At 49.5% G+C, this 12,870-nt stretch overlaps 1 protein-coding gene across 1 annotated transcript; it reads left to right on the top strand.

The window, feature by feature from the left end:
- Positions 1–1,371: 1,371 nt before the first annotated feature.
- Positions 1,372–5,667, top strand: P174DRAFT_461371 (ATP-binding cassette transporter YOR1; the record flags this gene model as incomplete). The annotated part of the gene is made up of 4 exons (XM_024829994.1): positions 1,372–1,623; positions 1,680–3,807; positions 3,834–4,279; positions 4,333–5,667. The coding sequence occupies 4 exons, from the start codon at positions 1,372–1,374 to the stop codon at positions 5,665–5,667; spliced, it is 4,161 nt and encodes a 1,386-aa protein (XP_024681468.1).
- Between the last annotated feature and the right edge of the window lie 7,203 nt (positions 5,668–12,870).

Below are 12,870 nucleotides of genomic sequence, written 5' to 3'. Positions count from 1 at the left end.
GATTCACGTAAGGAAGCAAACAAAAAGCTAAGTACTCCGTAGGGCAAATGCCATGAGATAGACCATATGTCTACGCGTTCTCGTTCCCCTCTTCTTCAACGCATCTTTTTCCTCGCTGCTCCCTTTTGTATAAATGAAACCATTTTATAGTCAACTACAAAGTATCTATATCTCGACACTTTCGAGAAAGAACTCAGATCATCCTAACCTGGAAAAGCTTAGCGCCTTGTCGGCGCCCGATTGACCGATCATTAGTGTTAAATGATTATGACACTGTTACGAATACGAGGCCAGTCGGCAACACGGAGACAACAAGCTCCTCCCCGCATCAAGAAAAAGGGCATTCCAAGATACGGGCCTGTGGCTGTTGGCTGTTGCTTAACAACCAGCTGGTGGAATCATGAGGAAGAAATTTATCACCTCGGAATTAATAATGGTTATCTCCTTCCAATCTACGCATTTCTGACCCGTCGGGTATAGTTTGCCAGGTTATTATCACGCTTTTTTTACTACAAAATGCGTTATTCCCCGGCCATGATCTTGCAATGATTTAATCCAGACAATAAAGCGTGAACAAGGGAGAATCCATATAATATCCAGTGAGTCTCAAGTGGATGATCCGCGACGTCCCTTGCATACTCTCATTCTCAATACCAGTCGATTGTACAACTCCCGGTCTCTCTTTCATTAATAGCTCCGCGAGGACTGGTGAATTCTCTGTATTGAGCCAGTCAGATTGTCACAATTTTCGGCAATTCATCGTTTAATCCTGCAAATGACTGTTGCACAACCATATCTCTGTCGGAAATTTAGCACACGATTCGTTGGATATTGTCTTTGATGTATCTCCACTGCTCAATTCGTTTCCGCATGATGATGACTTGTGGGCGGTTACTAACCTGCGGCAGGATTCAGCCCAGACAGTGTCTGAAGCTGTAGATCGGCGCCATACACATACACAAGGCATGCGATCGCCAAAATCGCGCCACGCCAATCCTTAGTTACCTTCATCTGGAACTCAGCTTGAGAGGCTAGATCAACGGGCTCAGCCAATAATACTGAGTCTCCTGGTTTGGTGAAGAAGTAAGCATTACTTTTCGCATTTAAATTCCAGCTCTGATCGGCTGTCAACGCCGTACTTGAACGATACGATAACCGGGTGCCATCGGCATCATGCTCATACAGAACACAATTGTAATGGCTCACTAACTTGACGAACTTCGCAGAACTTTGGGTAGCAGAGAGATACGAAGCTTGGTGCTTCTTATCATCTACGCTGGGGACGCTCTACACACGGACTACGCGGGCTTTCGATACATAATGGTGTCGGAAATTTAACGTCATTTCAGGCTGATTCATCAACAAAACGAGATGAGCAAGACTCCACAACCTCCATTGGAGGTGGTAGCGCCTCAGGCGAAACTACCGGTTGAACAGAATCAGACAGAGGGCACGAATGATCAAGTTGCTTCTCCACAACCACAGCTGTCCAGATGGCGCAAGCTGAACCCTCTGCGACTGCAAAAGATACCTCCTGTTCCCAGTGAGAGACAAGTGACTCGGGAATATGGGGCGAATATTCTTAGTCGCATCTTCTTTGAGTGGATGACCCCTTTTATGCAGGTCAGTCTAGAAATCTTGAAACCCAGAAAAGTCAGAATGTTTACAAAATCGTATAGGTGGGTTATCTCCGACCATTGGAACCCAAGGATATATGGACCGTCAACCCGGATAGAGCAGTAGATACCTTGTCGGACAAGCTTGCTGTGGCTTTTAGGAAGCGAGTTGAGCAAGGGAGCAAGAGACCTCTGGCGCGGGCTCTTATCGACACCCTAAGACATGACCTTGTGGTTGGTGGTATATGCCAGCTTATTGGCATGATGTGCATGATTCTATCACCATACGTGGTTAGGCATCTTATCACTTTCTCGACCGAAGCATACGCAGCCCATATTCGCGGAATACCTGGGCCACACATTGGACCAGGCTTGGGTTACGCCTTTGGCCTTTATGCCATGCAAGTGCTGCAGAGTTTGACTATGAACCAGGCATTATATCGAGGGATGGTTGTCGGAGGAATGGCCAAAGCGGGCCTTACATCTCAAATCTTCGCCAAAGCGATGAGGCTGTCGAACCGTGCGAGAGCTGGCGGGAAGCAGACCGATGACGCGGGACAGAAACCCACCGAAGGAAGTCCATCTAAAGCGGCAAACGATGCGGCGAAAGAGACTTCCGGCTGGAGTAATGGACGTATCACGACGTTGTTGGGCGTGGATGTGGATCGTATCGATACAGCTTCCGGCATGCTTCATATGCTTTGGGTTTCACCCATCGGTCTTATCGTCGCTCTGATCATACTGATTGTCAACATCGGCTACAGTGCACTTGCCGGGTACGCCCTCCTAGTTGTCGGAGTATTTGCTTTGGCATGGGCAATGCGCCTTCTGGTGCAATTTCGGAGGGCCATCAATAAAATCACCGATCAGCGAGTCACTTTGACCCGAGAAATATTGTATAGCGTGAGGTTCGTGAAGTTCTTTGGCTGGGAAAGCAGCTTCCTAAAGCGACTCGAGGACGTTCGCAATCGCGAGATCGGCTCCATCAAACGACTCTTGTTTGTCCGACACGCTGTTGTGGTGTGCATGGTTTCTTTACCTACATTCGCATCGCTGCTGTCCTTTGTCACATACGCTCTGTCGGATCATGGCATGTCCCCGGATCGCATTTTTGCGTCCTTGGCATTGTTCAATGTGCTTCGTATGCCACTCATCATGCTCAACCTCACTATTACACAGATGACCGATGCCTGGACTGCTATGAACCGAATCCAGGAGTTCCTTCGGGCCGAGGAAAAATCGGACCCGGTCGAATGGGACACGACCATGGACAAGGCTATTGAGGTCGAACATGCATCATTCACCTGGGAACAAGTGCAGAGCAACAAGGGAGAGGAGAAGAAGGAAGAGAAGCCGAAGGGTAGCCAGGTCTCACCGAAAGACGCAACGCCCAGCAGCCCGCCCAACGACAACAGTGATACAACTGAGCCTGCGCCGTTCAAGCTCACCGATGTCAACTTCAAAGTGGGAAGGGATGAACTTCTTGCTGTAATAGGAACAGTTGGCAGTGGCAAAAGCTCGTTGCTCGGGGCTTTGGCGGGTGATATGCGCCTGACGGAGGGTAAAATCCGAATGGGTGCGACTCGATCGTTCTGCCCGCAATACGCCTGGATCCAGAATGTGTCAGTGCGAGAGAATATCCTCTTTGGAAGTGATTACGACGAAGACTTCTACGACCGCGTAATTGACGCATGCGCTCTACGAGCCGATCTAGATATTTTCCCAAACGGGGATCAGACGGAGATTGGGGAACGAGGCATCACGGTCTCTGGAGGCCAAAAGCAGCGAATCAATATCGCCAGAGCGGTCTACTCCAAAGCAAATATCGTCCTCATGGATGACCCTCTTTCAGCCGTTGATGCCCATGTCGGACGCCATATCATGGACAAAGCAATTTGCGGTCTGCTCAAGGATAAATGCCGTGTCTTGGCAACCCATCAGCTCCATGTCCTTAGCCGGTGTGACCGAATTATTGTGATGAAAGACGGCCGTATCGACGCTATTGGTACCTTTGACGATCTTGTACGAACAAATGAACACTTTAGGGAATTGATGTCAAGCACTTCGCAACAAGAAAAGCAGTCGGATGATGATGTCGACGAAAAGTCTGACGAAGCCGAACCAGCGAAAGACCAGATTGACAAGGCTAAACCAGCAGCCGCGTTGATGTCAAAGGAAGAGGTAGCGGCGGGTCGGTTGGGTGGCCCGTTTGGAAAGCTTATATCACCGCCTCCGGATCTTTCTTCCTCAACTTCATTGCCTTTCTCGTGCTGCTGGCCTGTCTCAACGGTGGTCTAGTTATGACCGGGCTGTGGGTCTCTTATTGGACGTCTGACAAGTTTCCAAACCTGACCGCTGGCCAGTACATGGGAATATATGCGGCAATCTGCGCAGCACAGGCTTTGGCCCTGTACGGCTTCGCACTGCATGTAACCATTGCCGCAGCGGTCTCTAGCAAGACAATGCTGCACCGCGCAATGTACCGAGTCTTGCGAGCCCCGATGGCCTTCTTTGACACGACTCCGTTGGGACGGATCACAAACCGGTTTTCTAGGGATGTTCAGGTGATGGACAGCGAACTTGGCGAATCTATTCGCATGTTTGCCTTTACGTTCACTCAAATCCTTGCCACGATGGGGTTGATCATCGCATTTTATCATTACGTGAGTAACCATAGGGTGACGTGCATGGAATGAAATTGCTAACCACCATGCAGTTTGCTATTGCACTAGGTCCCCTGTTCGTCTTGTTCGTACTCGCAGCGGCCTACTATAGAGCTTCCGCGCGGAATCTGAAGCGGCATGATTCAGTGCTTCGCTCGACGGTGTTTTCACGTTTTGGCGAGGCCATCACCGGTGTCGCAAGCATCCAAGCGTATAAAATGGAAGGTTACTTTCAGCGGAATCTGCATGAAAGCATCGACTCAATGAATGGTGCATATTTCCTGACTTTCTCCAACCAGAGATGGCTCTCGATTCGCCTTGATGCTATCGGCAGTCTAATGATCCTGGTGGTGGGAATCCTCGTCGTCACGTCTCGTTTCAACGTCGGGCCAAGCATCTCCGGTTTGGTACTGTCGTACGTTTTGAACATCACTCTGAGTTTGCAATTCACTATTCGACAGTTCGCTGAAGTCGGGAATAATATGAATGCCGCTGAGCGGATCCATCACTATGGCACCAGCTTGGACGAGGAAGCGCCCCTTCAGTTGGCCGAGGTACCACCAAGCTGGCCCGAAAAGGGGAGGATTACGTTCTTGAACGTGCAAATGCGGTACCGTGACGGGCTGCCTCTGGTGCTCAAGGGACTCACGATGGACGTTCGAGGCGGGGAACGGATTGGCATTGTTGGGCGGACAGGTGCCGGCAAATCCAGCATCATGGCCGCGCTATTTCGTCTCACCGAGCTTTCCGGGGGAAGTATCAAGATCGATGACGTTGATATTGCCACGGTTGGGCTGCGTGATCTTCGGACTCGTCTTGCTATTATCCCGCAGGATCCGACGCTCTTCCGCGGCACGATCCGCTCGAACCTGGATCCTTTCAATGAGCATACGGATCTGGAGTTATGGGCAGCGTTACGCAAGGCACATCTCGTCGGCCAAGAGCTGCCAGAAGACGAGTCCCAGGACGGCACAATTACGCCATCATCGATGAACGAAAAGCAGCAGACGGTGCAGCGACTGCACCTTGACACCATCGTCGAAGAAGAGGGACACAACTTCTCGCTCGGCCAACGGCAGCTCATGGCTCTGGCGCGTGCTCTCGTTCGCGATGCCCGCATCATCATCTGTGACGAGGCAACCTCGTCCGTTGACTTTGAGACAGACCAGAAAGTCCAGGAGACGATGGCGCAAGGGTTTCAAGGCAAGACCCTGCTTTGCATTGCTCATCGTCTACGGACAATCATCAACTATGATCGCATCTGTGTGATGGATCAAGGGCAGATTGCCGAATTTGACACACCTCTGGCGCTGTGGGAGAAGCCGGGTGGCATCTTCCGCAGTATGTGTGATCAGAGTGGAATCACCCGGGAGGACTTTGAGGGTTGATGTGATGATTTCCGTTCGAGTATATACTTTGATGGTATCCATAGTATTATAGATGTTGTTGAACTTTGACTTGTCGACATCGTTAGATCAAAGCTCAGCAACACAATCCTTTACGTTTTCCTGAGTAACTTAGGCAGAGATTGATACTGGAGGCTGTCTGCCTGACCTTGAAGCAATTCATCATTTGCCAACCTTGATAAAGCTTCATAGAATATCATCACCGTACGGGGGATCCAGAAATCACCTCCTGTTCTCAAATACCGATCATTATATATTTTGTAGCATTTCCGGATCCGAGGTGGAACTCTATCTAGCCCTAGTTTGGCCCTCAATGCCTGGGCGTAGTTAACTTACGTAATTCTCCCTCACTTCTCCTTCCAAACAGCCTCGTGTCCTACACAGTAGACAACATAATAATCAGTTCCTTTCTCAAGTCTTCAAGTGCAATCATATTGGCCTGGCGGGATCCCAGTGACCATCCGTCTAATATGACCAGGTTACGCCCGGCTGACCTTCAAGAAGAGACCAAGGGATGGATGCAATCATAAGAGTATGAATGCAATTCATCTATCCATTAACATTAACTCACATATACACATCTATAGGAAGAATGGTGCCCAACATCTACTCTTGGGGATGACGTGCGCCAACGGCGCATTCTACTGGAGAATGGGCAGGGGCCAGTCAGGACTTTCGAGATGTCAGTGTGTAAACTGTCACCTTGCACCGGAATGAACTAACACATCACCGTCCTACCGGCTTCGCGCCCATTGCCATCCTCCGGGTTAGACTACCCAGCTTCTGCACTGGCAGAACCCCAACCAAACAAGCGATTCGTATGTCTCGCTCCAGTAGACCGCCATAAGGATCCGCACAACTACACCCGTCTCCTCAAGTTCCTGATCTTGCGGTACCTCCACCAGGACGAGGTGGAACGCTGAAATAAGCAGGTATCAGAAAGGAATGTCACTCATGTAACCAAATTGCTAATGTCTATACACGCTCTTTATATCCCGTAACTTTTGACGAAGGACCGTGAGTGCCGTCATCCGACTCTGACTATCTATCCACTATATATACCCATTTTCGGTTGCACCAGCTCAGTGTAACTACTCATCAAGTCTATACAACACCTGGACCTCTGCAACGGCTCTTTGACGGATAGATATCTCTGCGCAGCACAAGAATAAAGATCATTAGCCGCGAGAACAGGCAGTATCAAAGCTTAACCTAGCTCTGGTAAGATCACAGCACTGACCTGTGGGAACATGGTAGGTACCCAGGCCAGCCTCGAGAAGTCGGGGGTTATACTCGGTATTCATTCGTCTCAACGTCCATGGGAGCATGGCTCGAGACTGTTGTCGATCTATAAGGACCTAGGTTAACTTTCTTTCCGTCTGTTCACTCTTGTGTAAGGTAATAAAAGACTCACCTCTTAGGAACTGTCTATTGCGGTTCTTGCAATAATTCCACAGTAGAAGAAGGGATGCAGGGCCAGTAACAAGTAAAGTGACGAGTGCAATGATAGCCTCCACTGACCAGTCCATTCTTTGATCTATTGACTATTCACAGAAGACAGACAGGCTGGAGTTGTCGATTGTCAGAAAAGCCATGCTGAGAGGAAAGGAAAGAGCTTTTTATCTCTTTCTTCCTCCATAGTAAATGACGTGAAGCATTGAGTAGATGCTAATCAATCTCGAGATGAACGACCTATTGCTGGATATGGTAGACCACTAATCAAGTACAAGTGGGGAACTTTCGCATCACCCCAGTTTTTTGCACTGAGATAGGTTGATGGATCACTGAAATTCTGGCCTTGGCCAATAGCAGCTGAGGACGTCCCCGGGAATCGACTCTCAACTCCCGGTCTGACTGCATGGCAAACTAAAGTAAGTATCAGCCACAAGAGTGTATCCCCCGATTATGACTTCGAGGTCATATTCTTATGATGATTACCCGTCACATCCTTATATATGGTGTAAACATAAGAATATATATTATTTAGTATCCATATTTAATATAGTCTTATAATTTTTACTAAAAAGAACAGTAAAACAAGATCATACAGGAGAACCTTAGGTATGTATCTCTGAAGACCCACCCCTATTAAAAATTATTTCCTGGGAATTAAAAAAAATTATCATGACAATGTTACTTATGGGGATTATAGAGTATTTGGGCCTAAAAAATATTTAAGAAAATCTAAAGTAAAATTTAATCCCTTCTAAATCTACCAAGTTTAAAGTAGAACTGTACGTGCGTAGTAGATGTAGCGTAGTATCCATGGTTTCACCAGGTACAGGATGAGCTACAGGATGATGAGGGACAGGATGAGCTACAGGATGATGAGGTATAAGATGAGCGACAGAATGATGAGGGACAGGATGAGCTACAGGATGATGAGGTATAAGATGAGTGACAGAATGATGAGGGACAAGATGAGCTACAGGATGATGAGGTACAAGACAAGCGACAGAATGATGAGGGACAGGATGAGCGACAGGATGATGAGGGACAGGATGAGCTACAGGATGAGTTGAGGCTGTACTGCATGCCTAGGTCATTCCAGCTTGACCTGCCGATTTAGGCCACATTTGCACCTGTTCATTATAACGGTGCCCAATAATGTCTTTTCCTCCAATTTAGAGATCACTTGCAATAATTCCGAAGCCTCTAAAGACATCGCGTGCCCTGTGTACAATGTTGGCAAAGCAAAGCATATTTCCGGAGACCTTGAAACTGGATTTTGAGCTGCAACTGCTCTCAACCTAAAAGACCCTGTATCCAATCCGCGAAAGGCTTGCATTGTATCAGGTTTGCCCGGTCGTTGCCTAGAGATAATTTTGGCAACCCAGGTCTGTCGCGACAGACGTGAAGAGAAAAATTAAGGGGTAACGTACCTATGTGAGATACCAGAATTGCGCACTGGCGGTGTGGCTGGGTCTAAAAGAAACAATGAAAAACTTGAATGCATAACGCCCCGTGTCAGGGATCAGGTTTAGTCCGGCGCGACGTTGCCTGCTGTCATTTGTCGAGACCAGAATATACGCAGCCGCAAGCCATTATTCGGACAAGGCTGTGAGCCTCCAGGATTATAATCTGCATCTTCTGGCGGAATCCAATAGGATTCAGCGAGAAAATTCCTCCCTTTCGTATGGCGCTGTCTGCACCCCTGAAGATGGAGGGATATAAAGATATAAACGAGCCTTGGATAACACAACTTGAAAGAAAAAGAGTCATCAAACAAGCAACGGAAAAAAGAACTCATGGCTCGAACCAAGGAAGAAGAGACCGAATGGCAGAATCACCGTGACGAGCTCAAGGCCTTGTGGCTGGATCAGCGACGGACTCTAGAACAGATCCAAGAGCATATGTCCCAGAGGCGCAGTTTCCGCAAAAGGTCAGTTGGTATTGCCCCCTCGAAAGTTGTTCAGTCCTGACTGAGAGAACGTCTCAGCGCACCTCAGTATACCCGGCAGTTCAAGAAGTGGGGGTTCAAAAAGAACTTGACCGATGAGGACTGGAAATTCGTTGCGCGTCGTCGCGAGAAGCGAAAACGAGACGGAAAAGACGCGGGCGACGTCAGGGTGCACGGCACCCTCATCCCTGAACCAAAGGTCAGAAAGGAAACAGCGCGTCATGCTTCATTATTGTCGCAGTGTCTGTGGATGGGAGACTCTGGTGCGTAGCCATACATGACTGCCGTCGCTATCCTGCTTCCCACTCCTCTTGTGGATATGCTGACCTGTTCATATGACATCTCAGACCCCAAGACCCCTGAAGGGGTTGTCGTGGGTACGCCCCGATCAGAAATAGAGAGTACTGCGCTCGACGGTTCCGCAGACCTCCTTGTGATGGACTGGTGCCAGGGCCTAAGCGCTGGTGGTATCAGTCTTGGAACTTCAACAATGCTGCAATCCACCGAACGCGACCCTCTCGCCTTCCACATTGAGCTCCCAGACCTGGGTTATTCACATTTTTCTTTCCAAGGCAATGATGAACCCACCGCAGCTCTTTCCTATTTCTGGGATGCTTGGGATGCTTGGGATGCTACCTTGGACCATTGCCTGCCTGTGACGTCTGCTAGGACACCACCATCGACAAATACGAGCACACATATCCAGTACGATGCTCAGTCCATCGGCAAGGTCATAGCTGAAGAAACACACTGGACACTCTTACAGCAGACCGCTTATTGCAGAGCTCCTGATCCCAACGATCTAATCTTAGCCCTGGAGCCTATCACCGTAGGGGATGCCAACCGCGACTTGACAAGACGAGCCGAGGCTATATTTCAATCGCCCTCCCCGGAGAATTTGTCACACTATCTCAGTCTCTGCGTCTACTTGTCATCCAATAACCTAATGAACCAGCTATCAACGGACAATCTTGTATTGCTTATCAAGAAAAGCGGCTCTCAGTCAAGACTTAAAGCACTCTTGAAGTCAACGTCCACAACAATCGAGATATTCATGAGCAACCTATTAGCTAGTGCGGCGGCCGTGGGAGACATTGAGATCTGCCGAATCCTTATCGAGGCTGGAGCGGACCTAGATGTACCTAGTGGGCAGGGCATGCGGACAACAGCTCTTCGCCGAGCACTCGTGAGAAATAACGCGGAGTGTGCGAGGATGCTGTTGGAAGCCGGTGCAGACCCCAATCTAGCAGTGGAAGGGGAGACACCGCTACACACTGCATGCTCTTGCTTCAAAGAACTTGATATTGTGGAACTTTTGCTCCAGTTTGGAGCTCATGTTAATCCGCCGCAAGACTGTGCCCGACTCACGCCTCTGCAACTTGCTGTCGAGAATGGGGAGTCCGACTTGGTGCAACTTCTTCTTGATAAAAAAGCCAACCCGAACTCTTTCACCACCTCTAAGAGAGGCACACCTCTACAAATGGCATGTCGTTACCTTGCCGGTGCCAAAATAGTCGAGCTTTTGATCGCTGCCGGCGCGGACATTGATTCTCGCTCAAGTTACCGTTGCGACAATCGACGTTCCGATTACCTAGGGGAGAGCGATGATGCAGACTCTGAATCAGAAGAAGAGCCAGAGGAAGACTACCTTTTGGGTTGTACTGGCCTTCCCGATTCCTTTAAGCCAGCCATCCTTATAGCGGCGGAAAACGAGAATTGGGAGGTGGTCCAGCTTCTGTTGGAAGAAGGCGCCGCTGTCAACGCCAGCTTGAGAAAATGCCCACGTAAAGTCCTGGATTACGAACTTGACGAACTTAACTGGTTTGATACTCCGGCCGTATTTACACCGTTGCAAGCAGTTGTCCGGGAAGAGAATATCACCATGGCTCGCATGCTTTTGGGGGCGGGAGCCCATATCGATGGGAGGCCGAAAGGGGAGTATGGCCACACCGCGCTCCAGATATCTGCCATGATGGGGAATGAAAGGATCACTGAAATTCTCCTGCGGAAGGGAGCGGATGTCAATGCCCCAGCGGGCGTCTATCGTGGTAGGACGGCACTCCAGGCTGCTTCTATACATTCGGATACGACGGTGTTGAGCATGTTGCTCAGACAAGGGGCAGATGTAAATGCTCCACCGGCCCTACGTGAAGGCAAAACTGCCCTACAGATAGCAGTCGCCGCGGGTAACACCGAGGGGGTCAGGATTCTTCTTGGTGCAAATGCAGCTGTTAATACCGACCCAATTCGCACTGGGGGGCCGCAGCTCTCCAGGAAGCTATCCAAATCAGAGACTCGGCAATAAGGAATGAAATAGTTCACCTACTGCTGCGTGCAGGCGCGAATACTGAGGGTCTCAAAGACCGAAGAGCGTACGCGCCTCTCCATGCCGCAGTCAGACAAGGAGACCTGGAAATGACGAGGAAGCTCCTGGAGAAGGGTGCAAACCCAAATGTGGGATTTTGCGCGCAGACAAAACGAACTCCTCTGCAGGAAGCCTCGTCCGGAGGCAATGAAGGTCTGGCCCGAATATTGATAGACTTCGGAGCAGACGTCAACGGCCCGCCATGCGTGTCTGGAGGACGTACGGCATTGCAGGCAGCAGTTAAACAAGGCCATCTGTCTACGGTGAAGATGCTATTGACACATGGCGCGAAGATCAAGTCAGCTAGAGCTGCATCTCATGGAATCTCGGTGATGGAAGCTGCCGCCGAGAGATGTGATCAAGAGCTAGTCCAGCTGTTCCTCGATAAAGAACCGGACATTATATCATCTGACCCCATCACGAAGAGTCAAGTTCTAGGGCTAGCTCTGGACAGCTGGAAATGCGACGTGCCTTTGCTGGAGCTGCTGCTCAAGGGAGGAGCAGCCGTTAACGGTAACCTGTGGCCCCAGTCGAAAAAGCCATTTCTTCAAATTGCAGTAGAAAGACACAACTTTAGAGTGGTGCAGTATCTGCTTTCTGCAGGGGCCAACGCAAACGACCGCTGGGAAAGCAGCTCTCCTGGCAATGTCACAGCCCTTCAGGCCGCCGTTTATACGCGCAATATCGACATCGTCCAGTTACTGCTCGAAAGGGGCGCCGACGTCAATGCACCAGCAAACAAGCATGGAGGGAAGACTGCCCTGCAAACAGCAGTGTCAGAGGACCATCGAGTTATAACAGAGCTCCTGGTGCATCATGGGGCTGATATCAACGGCTTGCCCAGTCCAGTGAGAGGCCAGACTGCTCTCCAAGAGGCTGCAAGCTCGGGTTATGTGCAGCTCTCTGAATATCTACTGGCTCATGGAGCCCATGTCAATGCTCCAGCAGCACATTTGGGTGGTGTCACAGCGTTGCAAGGGCCGCGATACGCGGCAACATTCGCATTGTGATGATGCTACTTCAGGCCGGGGCAGATGTCAATGGAGCACCTGCCATTGAGCAGGGATTAAACGCCATTGAAGGTGCTGCGGGGAATGGCAGGCTTGACACTCTACATCTCCTGTTGAACTATCACCCGAATACCGAAGAGTTTGAGATCAGGAGAAAACGAGCGGCGAAACTGGCACTGACAAATGGTCACCTGGCCATTGGGAGATTTCTGCTGGCTTATCGTAAACATTCTTGAAAGAGGTGTAATGCGTCCTCTGTACCAGGGTGCAATATAAATTGCAGAAGGGAAAAGTTCATGTTGTTCTTCTTATTCACACAGATCGTTCTAGTACTACTAAAGTGTTCTAACTTTTACTCCCCAACGCAAGCTATTTCTCTCCAGCATCGTCTCTAGCAATACATCCTACAC

The sequence above is a fragment of the Aspergillus novofumigatus genome (assembly GCF_002847465.1).
Source record: "Aspergillus novofumigatus IBT 16806 chromosome Unknown P174scaffold_5, whole genome shotgun sequence".
Taxonomy (NCBI): Eukaryota; Fungi; Ascomycota; class Eurotiomycetes; order Eurotiales; family Aspergillaceae; genus Aspergillus; species Aspergillus novofumigatus.
This window is presented reverse-complemented; position numbering and strand designations above follow the sequence as displayed.